Consider the following 22441-nt stretch of genomic DNA (forward strand, 5'->3'; position numbering starts at 1 on the left):
GCTATTTCTTTACTGAACACAAGATGGCAAACTGGTCATGGTACTTGCAAAAATGGATCTGTGTATTTGAATACAGGGAAATATACTATGATTTTATTATGTGGAATTAATTTATTATGTGAATTATTTTACTTTTCCTTCATTTATTTTAAAACAAAATGAACAGTGGCAAATAGTGAAATAAATAGTAATACTGCAATGTAGTCGTATAATACTTGACATGTACATGATAAGCATTAAATGAATTTTTGAAAAAAAAATTTTGTTGAATGAATATAATGTGGGACTTTAGAGTTAAATCTATGTTTGAATTTTAAACAAAAATTATTTTTAAATCTGATTACAAAAATGCCACTTTCACTTATAGCAATAGTTCTCAAACGTTTTTGGCTTTAAGATCTCTTTACTCTTTTTAAAAAAACTATTGAAGACCTCTAACGAGTTTTTGTTTATGGTTATATCTATTGATGCTTTCACCTTTCAGAAATGAAAATTATGAAATTTTAAGAGGCAGCTCTTTCTTCCCAAGATTTTAATTATTTGGTTATTTATTTGAGAGAGAGAGAGAGAGAAAAAAAAACAGAGAGAATGTGAGTGGGGAGAGGGAGAGGATCTTAAGCAGACTCCACACTGAACACGGAGCCTGACATGGGGTTTGATCTCACTACCCTACCATCATGACCTGAGCCAAAACCAAGAGTCTGACAGTCAACCAGCCAAGCCACTCAGGCGCCCCAATTAAACCACCTTAAAAAAAAAAGATATTTAAAGAACATTTAAAAATTCACTTTAAAATAAAAACAATAAACTCACTATATGTATTGTATGTTATCACAAATAATAGATATTTTTATGAAAAATAACTCTCTTTTCCAAGAGAGTTTTGTTTTTCCAAAACAAAATATAGAGAAGTGGCATCATCTTACATTTTCGCTAATCTCTTTAAAGTGTGGCTAAGGTGACAATTGTATTTTTCTATCACTTTCTGCATTTAATCTTACCACATGTGAAAGATTTTTTAAAAGGTGGATAACATCTTAGTATTACTACAAAAATGTTTTGGCCTTGGGCCACTCACCAAAAGACTTTTGAGCTCCCTTAGGAAGCCCTGGATCATGCTTTGAGACTCTCTGACATAAGATAGAGCAAAGAAAATGAGGAATTATCAGTGGGTGTGTGGCCTGAACCATGAGGATGTAGTTCACTCCTTATCAGTGGATTATTATGGTTCTCTTGTGGTTACCTAACCTGAAAAATTGTAGGAACCTTATCTGGGAGATAGATTAGTAAGTGTAAATGTTACTTGAGTCTAACTTTGTGTGTCTGATGTAGAGCTGGGGTTGAGAATGAGTTGGAGCTTGCTGCAATCCAGTTGTGAGTTCAGTTATCTGAGATAAGTGATTTGGGGTCTGTAGGTGGCAAAAGGCTTTTTCTGTCTATGGGAAGTTGAAGTGGTGGCTTAAAAAGAGTGCTCTGAAGTTGGAAGCTTTACACATTGCTGTTGAGAATAGAAAACATTCTGGCAATTCCTCAAGAGGTTAAACATAAATTGTATTATGACCCAGCAGATTTACGCCTATGTATATACTCAAAAAGAAATAAAAATATATGTCTACATAAAAATGGGTACATGAATGTTCATGGCAGCATTATTCATAATAACCCAAAAGTGAAAACAAGCTAAATGTCAATGAACTGATGAACAGGTAAACAGAGTATGCTCTGTCCATATATGGAATATTATTCAGCCATATAAAGGAATGAAGTATTGATACATACTGCAACATGGATGAACCTTGAAAACATTATACTAAGTGAAAGAAGGTAAACAAAATACCATGTGTTATATGTTCCATTTATATGAAATGCCCCAAATTTGCAAGTCTCAAGAGACAGAAAGTACATTAGCGGTAACTTAGGAATACTACCTGAAGAATGTTTCTGCATATTGGTAAGTCATAGTACCTGTCACATGGTCAGTGACCTGTACAGGGACTCATCATATCAACATCAAAAGCTTAGAGGGGGTTTCCCCTTTTTAAAGAACTGAGGAGTCCTCTTTGTTTCTTTTTAATACTTTTTAAAATCAGATAATGCAGCTAGTGTTATTAGTGTCTCTTTTTTAGCCATGGCTGCTAGGAAGTTCAGGATGACATTTACTGCTCAATCACAGTAACTTTGTTAGTTGGGTTAGGCAAGTGGTATATTTTCTTTTCTTTTACACATTTTGTTGTGGGTTTTTCAAGTTTCTACAAACAAACTTAAATATTTTGTTATAAGATGCCTTAGTCTTTAGCAGTAGTAGCTAGGGTTTAAATTACAACAAATATAAAACGTATATGTGAAAAACTAGGGGCAGCACTTACCAAGATAGAGAAGAGTTCTTTCTGTGTAAAATGGCAACATTAGTTTTTAGGTAGAAAAATGATAATGATCCTTGAACGAAGCCTTTAAATAAGCAGTGAGTTCCTAGACACTGGCACTATTCAAGCAGATGCTAGATGATCATCTGTTTGTAGATCTTATAGAGGTAAGTCCTGTATTGGATTGGAAATCAGACTAAACATTACCTTTAGAGTTCTCCAAGTCTTAAGACTCTTTCTGTGATTGAATTGGCAGTAATTTCTGATGATACAAAGCACTAAGTGGTCATTTTAAAGGGAGTAATTTTTATTCTAAGAACATATTTGAGAGCTTGGAGTTCCAGACATATAACACATGAGAGATAATTTAGTATGAAAATATTAGAACAGGTACTACCAGTACATTGCCTAAAGAACTCAGTGTGGCTGTTGTTCTGAAAGTGTGCTCTCAATTTCACTGCAGCTCAGCTAGGACAATTTAGCTAAAAAACCCACCTCTGAATGTTGCTAGAGCATTTGAAAAGTGATGTATTTAAACATTAGAGTATGTGTTCCTAATAAAACTGTTGTGTCTTAATTTTAGTAAGTTCTTTTTTTATCAGTTTTTTCAGTTACATTGAGATATAATGGACATATAACACTTTGTAAGTTTAGGGTGTACCACACTATGATTGGTATGTCTATTGTGAAATTAACTTGCTCTTAACAGTACTCAGTCAATCCTTCAATCTACTCTGGGTTACAGTTTATAAAACAAAATACAAAACAAAAAATATCAGTATAAAGGAGGGGATGGATGAATGGATGGGTGGATGGGTGGATGGATAGATTGATAGATCAGTAGATATTCTCCCTAAAGCCCTCTGTGTAACTGAAGGTGACCCATATAAATAACCTAAAAGCACCAGTTGGGCTGTCACCAAAATCCTCTGCTACATTCAGGATTGGTGTTTTATGAATCTCTTCCTGCCCATTTTTGTTCTTAATGTTATTGTTAGGATTTAGATTTTGCAGAATTTATTAATAACCTAGAATTAAATTGAGATTATGCCTGTGGATTCCTAAATACTATCTATTTATATTTAACAGGCAGTCAGTTGTATAGATCTGCCATACTGGAGCAGAGCATCTAGAACTGTGGGAAGAAGTTAATTGTGTCATTGCAAAATTTAGAAAGTTGCAAAATTAGTTTCTAAAAACCAGGTGGTAAGAATCCATAGGAAGCTAGAGGCTTAGACATGAGAGACTGCTGTCTAAAACCTGGGTATAGTACAAATAGAATACAATCAAGCATGAAAGAAAAGCATAAAGTTAGGTTCTTTGCATTTATGTTCTTTTGCTACAGTTAAGTTTTAGTTGTTAGGAAATGCCTTCGAAAAGGAAAAAGAAAGGCGATAAGATAGAGGAAGAAAAAGAAAAACAGCAGTTGCATTTTGGGAGCTGGATTTACATCTCATAATTAAAAAATTACTAACACTGCCAAGTGTGGTTGGATCTAACATTTCTTGGACTGAAACATTAATAGTCTCAGTTCCTGAGAGTGAGGGATTTTATTGGTATTCCCAGTTTTGTCCATTTGAAGAGCATGGAAGCTGTTCAAATCTGGAGTGAGAATATGAGAGGATAAGGGTCCATCAAAAGGGCTGTGAGGGGGCAGCCCCGGGGGCGCAGCGGTTTGGCACCGCCTGCAGCCCGGGATGTGATCCTGGGGACTGGAGATCACGTCCCACATCGGGCTCCCTGCATGGAGCCTGCTTCTCCCTCTGCCTGTGTCTCTGCCTCTCTCAATCTCTCTCTCTCTGTGTCTCTATGAATAAATAAATAAAATCTTTAAAAAAAAAAAGAGTTGTGAGGTCAAGGAGAGCACCTGTGGGATGTTTTAAGCTTTATATGCTGATTATGGATAGCTGGCAAAGCTGTTTATCTTTCTACTGGTTGCTAAAACACATGACATTCCATTATAGAAGGTTCATGAACCTTCTATGTGTATTTTAAGTTTCATATTCTTGAGAAACTCTAGTCCAGGTTTGCTTGCAGAGAAAGTTTGGAATTCCTTTGTTTGGAAGGCATTCTGTCTTAAAACAACAAACAAAACAAAACAAAAAACAAAAACAAACCCCACACCCATTGAGAATAATTTTGATCCTAATCATTACCTCTGGCATTTGTGGTCTGTGGATTTTAAGCATTAAACAATAGGAAAATTTCCTTCCAAATTTGGTGGGGAAGGTGGATAGGGAAGAAGAAAGGAGGGAACTCCACCAGTTGTTTGGATTTTTTTTTCTCAGACTTATTTGGAGAACTGCTGAAAGAGAGATTTTGTGAATTTACTTCTGTCTGTTGCCTAAATTGCTTTTAAGCCATTTTATAAAGAAATATAGCTGGTTGGTTATTCTCTAAAATTAAACTTGTGGAAAAAAGACAGTACCTTTTTGGGTCTGAAATCCAATCTCTTCTTTCTTCTAAAGATTATTATATAGAATGAATATTTTAAGTTACCTGAAGTTATTTAAATTCACGGGAGTCATAACATAAAGAGGGAATAGTCCTGGATATAAGAAAAACCAGTTGTCCTTGTTCTCTTGAGGTGTCTTTAGGGCTGGATTTGTCTACCATCTAGTTTTCAAGTAAAGGATTAAAAAGCAACTCATTTCCTTGGGAGGGCTGTTCATTAAGAAATTTTCCTCCATTTGTTGTTCCCTTTTTTAAAAAAAAAAATAAAAATACATTTAAATGTATGAACAGATAAAGTAAATGTTTGAGGAAGATAAAAGGATTATTAAGATCTAAACCATAATCTTTGTTCCTTGGACAACTGCAGAGAAGGATTATGCTTCCTTTCTCAGAGCATGCCTCAGTGGCCCAGTCACCCCTGCTTGCCCATTGTTCACTGAGATGAAATAATGAGTGTTTCATTATTTCTTTGTCTTAGGAGGCAATTCTCTATAGGTTTTTCAGATATCTGCACATCTTATAAGCAGAAACACTGGCTGTCTTTGTGCTGGACAATCTTTTCAGGGATATTTGCATAGTAAACAACCTTGGGTAGTAGAACTCCTGACTTCCTCTAGAGTAATGGACAGGCTTGCCTACTGTTTGGTATAATAAAGGTAATGTCACCCTCCAGAACAAAGGGTGCATCTCCTTACTGCCCATTATAAAAGATTCAACTTTCCTAAACTTAAGAGTTCCCCTCCCTTCATGCTGTGCATTGAGGGCATAGGTACTGTCTGGCCCTCTTCACATAGGTCTTCAGGGAACCCAGCAAATGCTGATATTATAGCCACTGCTACTGCTAGTGATGTAAATACTAAATTATCCTTTGTGTCTGATGTTTTCTGCCCAGGACCCATGAAACTGGCAGGCTAACTTGTTAGCTTGAGAGTATAGTGAAGTTTTATACCCTGTATGTACTAAATACTTTGAAATAATAATGATTTGTTAAGTAGGACACATTTGAAAAGTGAAAAGATTTTTTGAAACTTATATTTATAGTTTGTACAACTCTTAAGAAGTTCATTTAAGATATTATTTCCCCTTGTTTTGATATAGGGTTTGTTTATAATGTCAGCCCGTATATGGAATATCATCCTGGTGGAGAAGATGAACTCATGAGAGCAGCAGGATCCGACGGTACTGATCTCTTTGATCAGGTAAGGTGGTGAAGGTGATCATAGTATTACAGTAGAAGAATTCTCTTAGATTTAGCAGTATGATGGTTGTAGAAGAAAAAGAAAATAGTTGCACAAATTTCATATGTGTTGCTTGAATTTTGAAATGTAGGAAGATGCTCATAAGTACAACTGTTTGTTTAATTTGCCTTTTAATTATTTTGTTATAATTTAGAGATGGTTTCAAATCTGTATCTGGTCGTCTACTCTTAAGTGCTTGCTGTTTCCTCTGCTGGCATCTGTTTACTTACTTTTGATTGATCTTTGAGAATTATGATGATTGACTTATGGGAGGCAGTAACAATTAGAATAAAGAACAAGACACTTAGCTTCTCTGCGCTTAGTTTTTTCTCCTTTGGGGAGTGTTAAATAATCAGCCCGTCTTGCTATGCTGAATCTGCAAATGATGTAGAAAGTTAGATGATTAATGAATAGAAATTTTTATTTCCTAGAGCGATAGCAGAGCTTATGTATATTTCAAAAGATATTTAAATTAGTCATCTTTCCCCATATATTTACTAAAACCAAACATTAGCTCTTATGCTATTTAAAAGTTACATAGAGTATGTTTACTACTATTGTGAAACAACAATCTTGAGAAGAATAGAAATTTGGCTTTGTCTCACATATGCTTTATTTTGTATTTTAGTGATGACGATCCATGTTATGGCACTAGAGTTTTACCATTTGAGATACTGGAGTGAGATTGGGTTATTTTTAGAGTTGACTTTTTTTAAAGATTATTTATTTGAGAGAGAGATAGAGAGTGCACATGAGTAGGTGGAGGGGCAGAGGGAGAGTATTCTCAAGCTGACTCCCTGCTGAACAAGGAGCCTGACACGGGGCTTGATCTCACTACCCAGGGATCATGACCTGAGCTGAAACCAAGAGTTGGACGCTCAAAATGACTGAGCCACCCAGGCACCCCGAGTTGACTTCTGATCAAATATAATTTGATTTCTGTTCCTCCTACCTTCTCATCCATTTTAGGATTTACTTATTAAGCAGGTTGCCAGAAATACTGTTTGTTTTATATTTTAATGATACTGAGGTGCATCTGCTTAAATAGCAGATTCCCATTTGCTGTTAATGTTCTTTCTGGGTTGGAGGAAAGTTGTGTTTGGCCATTGGTCATAATAGCAGTTTCGTTGGGAGGTTCTTATTGCTGATTTAAGGCAAATTCCTGTTGTCATTTGGTATTTGTTATTGTCCAGCAGTGCAAGCTAAATAGAAAAGTTTGGGAACATTTGCATGAAAAATTATCTGACATACTTTCTTCTTATATCTGTTCTGTAACCTCTTGATACTGAGTATAGTCTTCCATAAAAAGAGGTTTCATCCAGTAAAATCTAGTCTTTATATTCCTCAGTGTTGTGAGGTACAGGGACCTTATTTAAGTAATAAACCTTATTTAAGTTTTGGAGAAATCACAAGAACTGCTATGTTGTTAAATTCTTCAGCAGTTTAACAGTACATTAATTACCAGATTGCTGCATTTCCTTTGACTTCAACAGAAACAGTGATATTTGTTTAAGACTTTCACTTACCACAGAAGTAAACAACTTTATATTCTAGAAACTGTGGTGAAGCTTCTTGTATCTTTAAATATTTGAGAATTTATTCAGGGCTAGTATTTGAGTTGTACAAAGAATATTAAATAATCTTTTTACTGTCAAATTTCTGTCTCTACTTCCACTTCTGACCTCTTATTTTGTATTTCCAAATGCCTAATGAGCAATTTGATTACCCGTTGGCACTTCAACTCATTTTGCTTTCAAATAATATCAACTCATCTTCTTTCCTTTTATTTCCCGTTTCCTGTTTCTGGTAATGGGAACTCAAAGCCACTTGAGTAATCTTTGCCTTCCTCATTGTGCACCAATAACCAGTCACTGATGAAATTCTGTGATGCTGTCTTTAAACATTACATCCTTTTCTTTCTTCCTGCTGCCTTAGATGAAGTCATTATCACCTTCTCTGACCCTGCTATTTTAATACTGTCCTCATATCTTTGCCTTCAGTACCAATGTAAATAACATGACAGCTAGATGAGTATTGCTTAAAAAAGACAGTCATCTTAGCACCTTGTCCTACAACTCTTCAGATGTGCATCATTAACAGTGGGATAAATTGAAAGTCATTAGCGTGGACTTTGAGGCCTTAAACGACTGTCTAAAGGCAAATATTCTCAATGTGCAGTTTGCTTTGAGCAAACTGAAGTGCTTTGAGCAAATCACTAGTTCCATGATTAACAAATGTCCTACCTTTGCCTTCTTGAATATCTTTCTCCTTCCTTTATCTGTTAAAATTCTACCCACTCCTATAGCCCCAGGGATAGTGCTTTATATGTCATTGGATGTTCCATAAATATTTGGTAAAAGGAATTTTAATTTTTATTAACAAATGAGTGCCCATTTATAATTATATATTATGGATTTGCTACTTTAGTATATATTTATTTACTTAGGAGCATATATGAAGATTCTCATGTCAGTATTATTTGACCTGGTTATTTTACTAATGAGCTATCATTTTGTTGAATAGTATATTAGTTTTCCTTTACTGGTCTTCTACAATTGGACATCTAGGTCATTTCCAGTATTTTGCTAATATAAGTAGTCCTATGATGAATATCCTGGTACCTGCATTTTTGTGTATATGTGTATATTAGGTGAATTCACAAATTACTTAGTGAAAGAGCTGCGTATTTTTAGGTTTTTAATATATATTGAGAAAGCGTCCTCCAGAGGATATTTAAATTTAATTCCCACTGGTGAGCTTGGCAACAAATACAGTCAGTTGTTTTCCTTGAAGTGACAGTCTCAGTCTGTTCATTTTCAAGCAAATGTCTGTCAGTTATCCAAGTCTGAATAACCAGTTTGTTTTTCAGTCTTTTTCGTTTACACATAGATGGCCTTCTGAGACAAAAAAGCTCAGTTCAATTTGCAAATCAAGTAATTGTGTAGGTGTGTTTCCTTAAGGTGACCATCTTACTTTGCAGCAGGAGTGTTTTTGAGAATGTCTCATTTTGTCACACAGAATGTAAACAAGACCTATACTCAAGCGTTGAGATTTTAGAAAATTTGATAATTTCTTCTACTTCATGAAAGTTATTCTTTTTTTTTTTAATAGGCTCCACATGCAGCGTGGAGCCCAGTGCGGGGCTTGAACTCACAACCCCGAGCTCGAGACCTGAGCTGAGATCAAGAGTCAAATGCTCAACTGACTGAGCACCCAGGCGCCCCTTCAGGAAGGATATTCTTAAGCCAGTCCCCCACCCCACCACCCCACCCCTGTGGATATGTGATGGTGAAGAATATAAAGATTGAAACTGCTGCCTTGATTCATACCAACATGCAAGCAGTTTAACCACTGTTGCTTTTTCCACATTAGTGCAAGTGTCAACACCAGTGGAAACGGCAAAAGCATCTCATATTATTATGAAACTAATGGAGACCTCATGGAAATATGAAAGGGTGTTAGGAACCTCCAGAGGTCTATAGACAACACTTAGAGAACATTGTCTAAAGAATCCCTATGTATACTGCCTCCCTGTCACTCCATTATTGGCTGATTGAATCTGCTTCTTAGTTTTTCAGAGCAGTGTAAGATTGTTTAGTTTTGCTGCAAATAAAATGAGATCATCTCATGGAGTGTGAGTCATGTTTCTTTTTTGTCATTTATATCCCATCCTAGGTTCATCGTTGGGTCAATTATGAATCCATGCTGAAAGAATGCCTGGTTGGCAGAATGGCCATTAAGCCTACTATTCCGAAAGGTGAGTGGTGCTGGTGCTAACCTGGCAGTGATGTGTGACACTCCTGTGCCTTTTTTAACTTAGATTTCAACAGACTCTTTGTAGTAAAACTGCAGAACACTAAAGACAATGAGAAGATACGGAAACAGCCAAGAGAGACAGATGTACCAACAAACCAGTGCTTGCTGGAGTGACAGCTAACTCATATAATTTATTAGCTGCTACAGCTTATTTACTTGAACCACAGTAGAAGCCAGAAAACCATAGAACAGTATCTTAGAAATGCTGAGAGAAAATAACTGGCAACCTAAAATCATTCAGTTACAGTGAGGATGAAATACAGGTAGTTGAGACCAGGAAGAAAACTAAAACAACTACAAAACCAAAATCAGGAGAGTTTGAGGGATTGAGGAAACAGGCTTTCTAATTAAATCCTAATCATAAAGAAATAAACTATAATGAGTATTCTTTCTCCTTCTCCTCCTCCTGGCTCAGGGGAGCGCAAACATGTTTCTCACCCAGAATGAGATACAGAGTCAGATATTATATATTCGTAAATTATTAAGTTTCCTTTTTAACCCTGTTCCCAGCCCTGCTATTGATGACTGAGGCAGCAGAGGATCTGCAGAAAGAGTGCAAGTTTCATAGACGCCAACATAGGTTCAGATCACATCTCTGCCACTCATAAACTGTTATGTTCTTTGGCATCAATTAACAGATCTGAGTTTTCCTCAGCAGTAAAATAAGGTTGAAGAACGAAACATCCTAACATCACTGGGAGGGCTCAGGGAAGTTATGTTTGCTGACCATCTAGCACTAAGAAGTTGCCAACAGATGGCAGAGAGATAGTAGAAGTGGTTGCTTCTGTGGGAGCACCTTTTGCCCCTCCACTCTTTCAGGCCTGAGACTGCTTACATTTCCTATTCCTTCTTATATCCCTACAGTTACTAGGTATAAACGAGCCCTGAACCTTTTGCCTTTTTACCCCTAACATGTTTCACCTGAAAGATCGTTCTGTTTCTGTGAAAAAGAAAATACTATCATTATTATTGCTTTGGCCTGTGAGATTAGGGCTGTGAATCTGTGTTTCATTATAAAGCGTTTATATATATAAAGAGTGTCAGTGTCTTGCTAGGGTAAAGCCAGCAGCAGGTAGTGATGAGACAACTTGCAAAGCATTAGGAAATAAAGACAAGAATTTTACTAGTAGGCAAGGTGTTGATTGCAAGTAAGGAGATCAGGGTTTTTTTGGTTGTTGTTTGTTTTTTAACCATAGAGACTTAAGATCTAGCAAGATACAGTTTGAACTGCAGGCTAACCAGCAGGAGTAGAGCATATAAACAGGGGCAGAGTAACTAAAGAGTAAGATCTGATGTGTCAGAAATAAGGAATATTCACAATAATTAAGGCAAAATACCACTGTAACGTAAGTACTACTTGTGCCTTTCATCTCTGGCCACGGATTGATCATTGAACTCAGCTGGCCTTATCAATAGAAACTACTAGAATGGGTTAATGTTGTAGTTGTCCAGATTGAGGCAGTTCTGAGTATGCAGGGAGGCTCTGTTAGTAATTGTGCTGGGATGATGGGGGATAAACTGCGACTCTGGCAAATCAGAGCATGTGTTCACTCCACACTTAGAACTTTCTAGATGAGTTGGGAACAGAGGATGAAAACAGATGAAGTAGGAATAGACCGTGAAACCAGAGAAGTGGGAACAGTAGGTGGAGAGAGACTATTGCCAATATGAGGATTTGTGGAGGAAGATGGGGAGACTGGCTACGCTGAAGAGGAATTTTATGCATGGGCTTCCTTCAATATAAGATCCCTAGTACCCTCTTTTAGGTAGGTAGCCTGCCAGACCCCAAAGCAGGGGTATCCAGAATTGGCATTCTATGAGCATCTACAGCTGGGCAGTTCTGGAAGGATAGGTTTTAGTTTATCTGGTGGTTTGTAGTGTAGCAGTGGTGAAATGCATGGATGTCTAGGAAGAAAACAGAGAAGCTAATTGCATCAGAATATAAAACATAGTACTTGTAGATCCTTATGAAGCAAAGAATCAGTGATTTTTTAAAATAATCCTTTGTTTAAAAAGTATTATGGGTCGTATTGTGCTTTAGAAAAGTATCAATAATGAATAAAAGGAGAAACTTGCTTGTAAAGGTAAGCTTCAGTTCTTGATTACTTATTTATGTGGATGGAACACTTCATTCTCTGGCAAAGATAAAAAATGTTCTTGTTTTTTGCCCTATGTTAATCCACTGTTGCCATTATTGTAGGCACAGACCATCTATGGCTATCCAGTGCTAGAATGTGCCTTGTCCAAATATAGATGTGTTAAAAGTATAAAATACTGCATTCTAAGACTTAGTTGAAAAAAAGAATGTAAAATGTCTCATAAATTTTACATTGATTACATGTTGAAATGATAATGTTCTAGATATATTATGTTAAGTAAAAATATATTATTAAAATTAATTTAACCTGTTCCATTTTATTTTGTTAATGTGGTTATAGAAAATTTAAAAGTATGCTTATGGCTTGCATTATATTTCTTTTGGGCAGCACTGCTCTAGATCATAAGTATACTTTAAAAAATTTTAATGGAAAAAAATTTTAATGGAAGTCATATTTTAAAAATGGTCATATTTTCCAGTGGCATAGGGTAGTGTCAGAAATATTTCTTCTTAATTTCTCATTGCTTTATCATGGTTTCTAATACTTTATGTTTTTCATTTTTACACCCACTCACTCAAGCAGTTATTGACTATAAAGCACTTGGATCCATAGATCAGTGTAGACTGCTTAGAGATGGAAGAGATTTAGAGGTGTTCTAACACCTTCACTTGAAAAGTTAAGATGCTGCTTCTCCCTCTGCCCTACTTCTTCTCTCTGTCTCTCTCTCTCAAATAAGTAAAATCTTAAAAAAAAAAAAAAAGATGAACACACTATATGTTAACTAAATAGAATTTCACCCTCCTTCATCCTCCCATTTCCCCCCCCCCCCTTTTTTTAACTAACTGGAATTTCAATAAAAACTTGAAACAAAGAAAAAATTACAAAAAATGTTTAAATAAGAATGAAAGTGAAGATACTGAGGTTTATATGTATATTTACTTAAGGGATATAGTTACTCAATTGGAGAATCCTGCTATTTAAAGAACCATGGATGCTTCATGTTGTAAGGCAGAGAATCACCTCATTAAAGTTACCTACTTTTGCACATATGTGTGTGTGTGTGTGTGTGTGTGTGTGTATCAATGATTCTTAACAGATTGATTTTGCTCAAGGGAGCAACGTCAAGACATTTTGGTTGTCACAACTAAACTAGGTGCTACTTGCATTCTAGTGGGTTAGAGGAGAGGGCAGTGATGCCATTGCATACCCTTAACAGTGCACAGGGTAGACCCCCTCAACAAAGAATTAATCAGCCCCAAATCCAGCCCAATACACAAGATAGATTCCTACAACAGAGAATTTATCTAGCCCAAAGCTATCCAACCCAAAATCCAAAGGGTTTTTGAAGTAAGAAGATGAGGTATGTAGCTACATGTAAAACATTCAATTATAAATGCTTAGCATTTCTCTTCCTAGAATACTTTTCTTCAGAGCCTTGTGACAAATGCCTACATATTTTCAATACATAGCTAAAATATTACTTCCTCAATAGAGTCCTTTCAAATTCCTTCCAAGTAGAGATACCCTCCTCTATGCTTCTCTATACCTTACCTTCTGCTTATCTCTTTTAAAGCATTTATCATATGTATTTAAAAGAATGTATCAACATTTTATTTTTAATTCTGTTTATTTAATTTATTTGAATAAGTAATGCATTCACATGACTCAAGTATGAGAAATGTTAATTTCTGCCCCTGTTAATACCTGTCTCCCATCTACTTGTTTCCCCCTTCCATACACACACAAAGGTAACCATGTTACTACTTTCATTATGGATCTTTCCAAATTTGTGGATAATTTTAGTAATTCAGTAAGCAAACAATTTATATCCATATTTTCCTAACATTTTACCAAAATGGTTTTATATCAAAATCTCTATTAAGATGATGATCAATAAATATTTATTAAAAGAATGAGTATACTGGTAAAACAATTTTTCTTTCTTTATCCTAGAGGAGTCCTCCGTGGCTCCACTCAACAGAGGTAAACTGGATTAGGGTCACAATTAAAAATTCTCACCCACCCTCTTACCAAAAAGGAATAGAGTACAGTCTATAAATTGCAGTGCTGGCTTTCACAATGACTCTGATCTCTCCAGAAAACAGACTCTTAGTAGAGTAATGCAGTTTAACCAACATTGTGAGAAAATACAAGTTCTCTTGGCCATGGAGCAACTAAATAATGAAATGAATTATCTAGACAGAATATCCGATTTCTTGTCAGTCTCATGTGACTAAGATGATTCAGATGTAAATATACTTAATAATACAAAATAGTCTCATTTCTGTGTCTCAGTTTTTTAGAAGAGTTGCAAAAGACTAGTAGAGTTTTTAAATATAATTTAGATCATTTTTAAAAAAGCTTTTATTTGTTTATTCCTGAAAGACAGAGAGAGGCAGAGACATAGGCAGAGGGAGAAGCAGGCTCCATGCAGGGAGCCCAATGTGGGACTCCATCCCAGTACTTCGGGATCATGCCCTGGGCCAAAGGCAGATGCACTCAACCTCTGAGCCACCCAGGCGTCCCTAATTTAGATCATTTAATAGAAGATTTCTTCCTGCTGGTACTTTTTGTATTAAAAAATAGACTCAGGAAAAAAATTACTGATTTAGTAGGATCCAGAAAGTTCTGACAGGTTCAATCAGTTCACATCAGGCAGAAAGCAAGTCATATAAGATAAATGTACATTTTCCTCTGGAAACAAATTACCTGGGGCAATATTTTAAAATCTGTGATCCTCTTAAATAAAAACAAATTGTTTGACTTGATAGATGAGATTCTTCAAACTGCCAACTATATGGTGCACTGAAAATAGATTTAATTTACTTATATCTATGAATTTGTTGTTTGTTCTAAGATAAAACAATCATAGCTGCAGTAGGAAAGATAAATGAAACCCACTGATGAAAGTGAACAATCAAGCAGGGACAATCGGTGATCCCTTAAAAAGTTTGTAAGGTTTGTAAGCTCATTTGGAGGTAGAATTTAGATGATTTTTAGGTCTTTTGTCTTTCCGGGAAGTATTAGCACTAGCAATGCCATAGTAAGAAATACGATGCTGAATTTGAGAGAAGTCCAGTCTTTGTTGCTGAAGAGCTATGGATTTCATTTTGGTTTTCAGTCTTAAATGAGGGGATCAGATGGTAATTTATGTATGTTGTTAAGATTCCTTTCAGCTATGAATTTTTTTTTTTGGTAAAATAAGGAGAATAAAAAGAATAGTCATCTGGCCTCCTTAATCATGACTATTTTATGATACTTGGGTGAAGTGGTGGAGGTAATTATGGGATCTCTGGTTGATTGAAAATTAGAACGTAAAAAATTTCAAAACTTTCATTGAAGTAGTTTAGTTTCTTTTTCCTTAAAACAGGTTACCTTAATGATTGATATGTCAGTTTACTACCTGTATATTTTGTTGGCTTGTCATTCTTTTTTTTTTTCTTTCTTTCTTTTTTTTTTTAACTCTGTTAACTTGCTCAGGGTTTTATTTTGACCATATGGTGTAGCACTTGTGATGATCAAAATACAATGTAGATTTGTGATTTGGCTGCCATCCTGAAAGAAAATACCGGTTAAATTTTCCTGGGTTTGTAACACTAATTGTATTACATTGTCTATACAAGTGAAAGTCTAATATTTTAATTATTTTGCCATTTAAATTTGGAGCAACGATAATTATTTTACTGACATAGATTAAGATAGATAATAAGGTGTCTTTCTTTAGATTGTTAACATGTATGTCTTACATATAATGGATACTTTTGACTACTTTAGAATATGATAACCTGGACAAAACTTGGGTTTTTGTATGCTTTCTAAAGAAATTAACCAAGATATTAGGGGAAAGATGTTCAAAGAAGTAGAAAAAAAGATCAGTGAAATGGGAGATGAATACTAGGAGAAGAAATAGTCTGGTAATTTTCAGAGATGAAATTTTCTTATTTCAAACATAGGCCATCTATTTATTAGCCTTTTCTACTCAGACCTTTAAAGAAAACCCTTCCAAAAAAGGGCTGTTATCTTCAAATATAATATTAACTGATACTCTCTTTGATGTTATAGTATAGTTACGTGGCTCTTTTTTTTTTTTTCTTTTTTTTCAAAATTACCATACAGACTATCATGAAGAAAAGAAAGTCTTAAATGGTAAGTCATATATGTTTATGGTAAAAAATGGATCATATTCGCAAAAGTTACATTGCCATACAAAATTGCTTTACAGAGTTACTTGGGGTAGCATTGAGATTTTTTTTTTTTATCCAAAGATGCCTTTACTTGCCTAAATTTAGAGGATTTGGCAGAACTTTATTGATTCCTTATTCTAGCCATAACTCTTATAGTAAGTAATCCCTCCTCTAACATCCCTGAACATATGTTCATCTGCCTGCGGCCTGAATATTTGTAGTGATGTTATTCTACTCACAGAAGTAAAGATTGAACAAGTCATATCCTCAGGCATGGAGCTCAATGCTGGTGTTTGCACACAGATGCTGAGTAGCCTGTTAAGCTGCTTTTCCAGGCTCAGCAACTCTGGCTCAGCCATCTGGTATGACTCAGAATTACGGCTGCCAATGTCCATCACCCCCTACCTAGCTCCCACTCCAAAAAAAAACAAAATAAGTATGATGTAGTGGTCAGTATTGACTCTTAGGAAACACTGGGGGCTATTCTGAACTATCTTATTAAGATATGTTTAGAAATGGGTTTTTTCTCCATATTTGCAAAAAAATTTTATAGAAATTCAGCTACAAACTAGATTGCCAGATTACCTCTTCTTTTTTAACTTGAGAAAATAGTTTATATTACAGACTGACTTATTGCAGTTTATGATTTAATACCAGAAGCTTTTTGTCTGATAGCTTAGCACTACATTCAATGAAGGACTGATCTTAGGTTTCACATGATGATTGACTCTTTTGAGATAGGCATACAAGCTTCACTTAAAGACTCATTACTTATGGACTGGACATTACCATTCCCACCACAGATGGCTTCTAGAACCTTTACTTTCTTACTGCCCACTTCTGAATCTACTACATTTAACTACTACCTCAGTTCAAGGTAGTCTTAATCTTAAGAATGGATTATTCTTCAGTAATCTGGCCAGCATAGTAACCTATTATGATCTTGGATTCTATAAGATTGTATATTTATATTTATTACCTGCTTCTAATATTTGGCTAATTTAAGTTTATGTGGTAAGTCTGTGTATTTGCAGATGTGATGTCTGCCTGCAATGTCATTATTCAAATAGCTATTTTAAATCCTGAATGAGATAAACTACTATGGTATTCCACTAGAGACCTGATCCCTTCTAGTTAACATCAGTCATCAAGCAGCACTTTTGGGGGAGGAGAATGTTCATTTAGTCCACCTACCTTTAATTAATTATTTTATTCCACCTACATTTGCTATAGATTCAACTTTTCTAGAAGTATATATAAGATGTTTTGTTTTGTTTTGCTTGCTAAATGTTGAAATTGAGACACATTTCACAGCCTATTACATTATTCTGTTTTAAAAAGTTATATTTGTATGATACCGTATAGTTTTTTTTGAGTACGTGGAAATTATTTCATCTGCTCTCTCATGAGATTGCGGGGCAGATTTCTTTACTAGTTTGGATTCGAGGAGACAAAAATGGTGGTTTTTATAACATCACAGTGCTAACACCTGAAATCCAGATTTCTTGGTCCTAATCAGATCCTAATAAGATCAAAATTGACTAACAATCTGTGAATCCTGTTGATAGCTTTTTCTTATCCATATTGTTAGGTTGTGATATATTTGTTTTTTATTTATATATCTATAAGGCCTCCAAAAGCAAAATGACATTAATCTCTTAGTAAAATATCTTTCCAGTGATTTTCAAATAATATAATAAGGTTATCTTTTCTCATTTTTTGTCACTTTAGACAAAAATACATTTTAATTATTATAGTCCTGTTGTTATACTTTTAGTTTTCTGGTAAAGCATTCTTCTTTAGGTTCACCATTAGTTAGTTCATAACTTTGGCTTTGTTATATCACATCTCTGAGACTTCCTTTGTTTATCTGAAAGCTAATTGTGTTCTGTAAAGTTACATAGGGAGAGATGGAAACTGAGTAAGGCCCTAGCTCAGGGCTCATGATCAGCCTCACCCCCAAAATATGGCTATTCGATATCCTGTGCTTGCACTTAAATTGGCTTTGAACAGAAGTTTCTCAGCCAGAAAGAATCCTGAAAACCTCTAAAATAGCCTGTCTATCCTAAAGGTTCCTCCCCTCTCTGACTTTTTTAATTACGTGACTTCTATTGTGAGAATTCTAAGACTTAACAGAGACTACTCCTAAAATTTGTTTTCCTGCAGTTTGAGGAATAGAAATATAATTGATACAGTGATTTTCAAGTCTTTTAGCAACAGTCCTCCTTTTTTCCAAGCTAAACTTTATAGATACAAACAATGCACTCCTGTTGTGGGAGGGAAATACTTAATGCTTACAGAATCTCCAGAATTCTTCCACGTCTGAGTTTTCATTTGAAAACCAGTTTTAGTGGGCTTTTAAAATGCTATGTTGATGCATGTCCACAACGATGACCCAGATGGAAAAATACAGAACACCACCTGTTGGTGAGGTTGTGGAGCAACTGGAACTCTCAGACACTTTTGGGAAAAAGTAAACTGGTATAACCATTTTGGAAAAGTGTTTAGCACCTTCTACCAAAATTGAACATACACGCACCCTAATAACTTACCAGAAATGTGGATATACATTCTTTAAGAATGCACATGTACATAGAACAAGAATATTTATAACAGTGCCATTAATGTCTAATAGCAACTGGAAACAACCCATATGTCCATCAATAGAAAAATGTATAAATTCTTGTATATTTATACAATATAGTAATATTTAGTAATAAAAAGGAACAGACTATTGTTGGATTCAACAGCATGGGTAAAATCTCAAAAACCCAGATTTGATTTATTGCTTACTATCAATCATGCTTATTTGACATAATGCCTGTAATACAGGATGAAAAAAAAGCCAGACCAAAAGAAAACATATCTTATGATTACATTTCTATAAAAGCCAAATACAGGCAAAAACTAATGATATTAAAAGTAGAATAATGGTTACCCTAGGGGGAGGGTGGTGAATGGAAGAGGGGATAAGAAGAGTGCTGATTACAAGAGTATATTTTACTTTATGAAAATTCATTATGTAGTACATCTGATCTATGTATGTCCTTTTATGATATTTTAATAAGTTTACTAAAAAGAAAAAAGATAAATGCTATCTAGAAGAACTATAGCTGTTTTGTTTTTCTTTGTGAAGGCATGCTTCCCAAGACCCAAGTGACAGATACACTTACCAAAGAAGGTCCTGGTTCTCCAAGGTATGCATTCTTGTTTTACTTTTTAAAAGCTTAATCAGTTCTTTACCAAAATACACATTAAAAAGAATAAATAGCTCTGACTTTGAGTTATTGCTTACTATATTAATGATGCTTCTTTGACACAAAAACTATAGTGTCCCATTTATCAGGTATTATAGGAGAATGAGCTATTCTATCAATGTGAATTTTTAGTATATTTGAAGTTTGATCCAATTTAAAGACTTCTGTGTTTAAATCTTTGTGTTTAAAAAATTAAAACTTAACAAACCTTCAAAAATATTTTTGGCTTTAAAAAACTATTCAAAAATATTTTTTCTGATTACAAAGTATCCATTCCTGATAGAAAACTTGAAAAATACAGTGAAATACAAAACAAGCCATAAAATCAGTTGTAATCTATCAGCTTTAGGTATATACTTAATATTTGGTTTATTCCATCCAGTTTGATTCATATAACACCTATTTCCATATTATTCTATTTTGATAATTCTGGCATTGCAGTGTATTCTATGAGCAGTTTCCTATGTCATTAAATATTCTGCAAAAGAATTTTTTGTGTGCTTTCCATCATATGACCATACCAACTGCTATATTCTGTTTTTGTGTTTTTTGTTTATCAGTTTTTAGTGGAAGTTCTTCAAAATGCATTGCATAGCCACTGTCTTAGTAAATTATTTGATCCATTTGTATTTTTGTTAATGTTAACATTTCAAATGTCTTCAGAGTTAATAAGTACTCTTTGTGATTTTTTTTCTTTTTCTACCTTTCTCTCCACTGCTAGTCTGTAATATAACAGCAGCATCCTACTACATGTTTTAAATTTATTAAAATATTTCATGTACAGTGTTAATTTAATAGCATAAGGAAAGGGCAGCCCGGGTGGCTCAGTGGTTTAGCACTGCCTTCGGCCCAGGGCATGATCCTGGAGACCAGGAATAGAGTCCCACGTCGGGCTCCCTGCATGGAGCCTGCTTCTCCTCTGCCTATGTCTCTGCCTCTCTCTCTCTCCGTCTCTCATGAATAAATAAATAAAATCTTTAAAAAAAAATAGCATAAGGAAACCTTCAGGATTTACCTTTGGGTGTCCTAATGTATGTAATAAGTGCAAAAACAATATCAGTTTGATGAACAGCTATTACAGAACAGAAGACTTAGTTTTACCTTAGGTTTTACTGTTGAACCATTAAAAGACCTTGATGAATTACTATGTTGAATAATAACATTTGTGACAGGAAGAAGTGAAGGTAATAAGCACATAGATTTTGTCATGCTTCTTAAGAAAATATGCCATATTATTGCTCTTATAAAAGATTTTGGTAGAATTTGTAACCTTTCTAAAAATATCTTGTCAAGGGTATTGTTTGTATTAATCCAAGTTGGAATACATTTTAGTATAGGCATTTTAAAATCGGAAATAATTATCACTTATATAATGGTAACCCCCCCATTATTTAGAAAAAAAGTTTACCTAGAGAAATATATTTTTACTGTAGACTTTAAGCTATATATTTAAAATTATATACTTATGTTGTCATATTATATATTTTAAACCATATATATTTTTAAATCCTATATTTAATGATTTAATATATGTTAGTACATGGTTGCTGATGTAATTATTCATTATTTTAATATTTTACAGCTATGACTGGTTCCAGACAGACTCTTTAGTCACCCTTGTCATATATACTAAACAGAAGGTAAACTGTAAAATCAGAAAAAAAGTAAATGCTCGATAATGTTAGCTATATTCTAAGCACTCTTCTTTTACTAACTTATTTACTCACAGAAACTCGTGGGGTAGATCCTTTTGCTATCTCTGTTTTATAGGTGAGAAAAACAGAAAGATTAAGTAATTACCCAGCGTCACACAGTAAGTGGCAGATCTAGCATTTTGAACCCAGACAGGCTGACTGCAGAGTGTATACTCTTAACAACCATGCTATAGCCTCTTTAAAAAAGCTAAACTAGGAAATATTTTATATACTTTGTGTGTATATTTTAAGCATGGATAACAAAAGTGAGAATCCCAGTTAACCTTATTGGAAGAACTAATTTCCTATGCATAAATTGGGATTTGAGAGACCGTAGAGACTGGATGGATCACTGTGACTTAGTAAGCTTAAACCACTAATGGGATTCAAATGCCCTCATGAAACTAAAATTAAGGAGATAATTTATTAAGTATCTTGAATTTCTACTTTATTTGCAACATTATTTGAAAATTCAGGGACCTAATGATGAGCCAGATAGGTAAATACTTGGCTTTTATGGGGCTTATAGTCTGTCTGGGAGATCAGATAAATAACAGGCAACTTGCAACATCTCCAAATACATCTTTCAGCAATTGGCAAGGTTCCCACATTTGAGGCATCATGTGAAAATTTTTTTTTTTTTTTTTGCATCATGTGATTTAAAGACAAGTTCTGGCAGCTAGGAATTTCTGAGACTGTATGCCACTTCTGTAGTAAGAAAGCTCCACTGACTGTGGCAGCATGATATGAGCAGACTCTCTGCCTGATACAGTCCAGAGGGCTAGAGGCACTGCTTGAACCACTTGCACTCCCTCTCGTTACGCTTCCTCATCACACAGTCCAAAACCAAGAGGGAACAGCTAGGGAGGTTGGGGTCTACTCCCTTTGGTAATATCAGTTAGGCACAGAGGATGAATGACAGGGAAGGGGGAAGATTGCTATGTGGAATAATGTGGTCAATATGGTATAAATGATAGGTACCAAAATAACTTACACTGATGCTCTGTAGAAATTAGAGATATCTAAACATTTGTTAGTGAATTTTTCTTATAAGCTGAAGTCAGAGGTTGTGTAATTTGTCCAGCATCGTGTAATAGTAGAAAGATTAAAATGAATGAACATATCTTGACTGCTGGTCTGATTCTAAATTTTTTCCAAATTATTTATTCAACAAATATTTATTGAGCACCTACTAGATACCAAGCAATATTCTAGACAGTCCCATACATTTAGAGCTTAGAGATGAGTGGGTGAGGTAGATATTAAGCAGAGACAAATGTATAATTAAAATTGCAGTATGTGCTTTAACAGGAGTAACCTTTATTTATCTTGTGGG

The 22441-nt window shown here is 34.8% G+C and overlaps 1 protein-coding gene across 2 annotated transcripts in view; it reads left to right on the plus strand.

Annotated features, from left to right (window-relative positions):
* CYB5R4 (cytochrome b5 reductase 4) overlaps nucleotides 1-22441 on the plus strand; it is a 76931-nt gene that overhangs the window by 17181 nt on the left and 37309 nt on the right. For both annotated transcript variants that reach the window (XM_038554645.1, XM_038554646.1), the window contains 5 exons: nucleotides 5916-6016; nucleotides 9731-9812; nucleotides 16087-16116; nucleotides 19291-19351; nucleotides 20994-21051. In XM_038554645.1, coding sequence (XP_038410573.1) covers nucleotides 5916-6016; nucleotides 9731-9812; nucleotides 16087-16116; nucleotides 19291-19351; nucleotides 20994-21051 — 332 coding nt within the window. The remainder of the gene's footprint in view (nucleotides 1-5915; nucleotides 6017-9730; nucleotides 9813-16086; nucleotides 16117-19290; nucleotides 19352-20993; nucleotides 21052-22441) is intronic.

This window comes from Canis lupus, chromosome 12, assembly GCF_011100685.1.
Source record: "Canis lupus familiaris isolate Mischka breed German Shepherd chromosome 12, alternate assembly UU_Cfam_GSD_1.0, whole genome shotgun sequence".
In the NCBI taxonomy this organism is placed as follows: domain Eukaryota; kingdom Metazoa; phylum Chordata; class Mammalia; order Carnivora; family Canidae; genus Canis; species Canis lupus.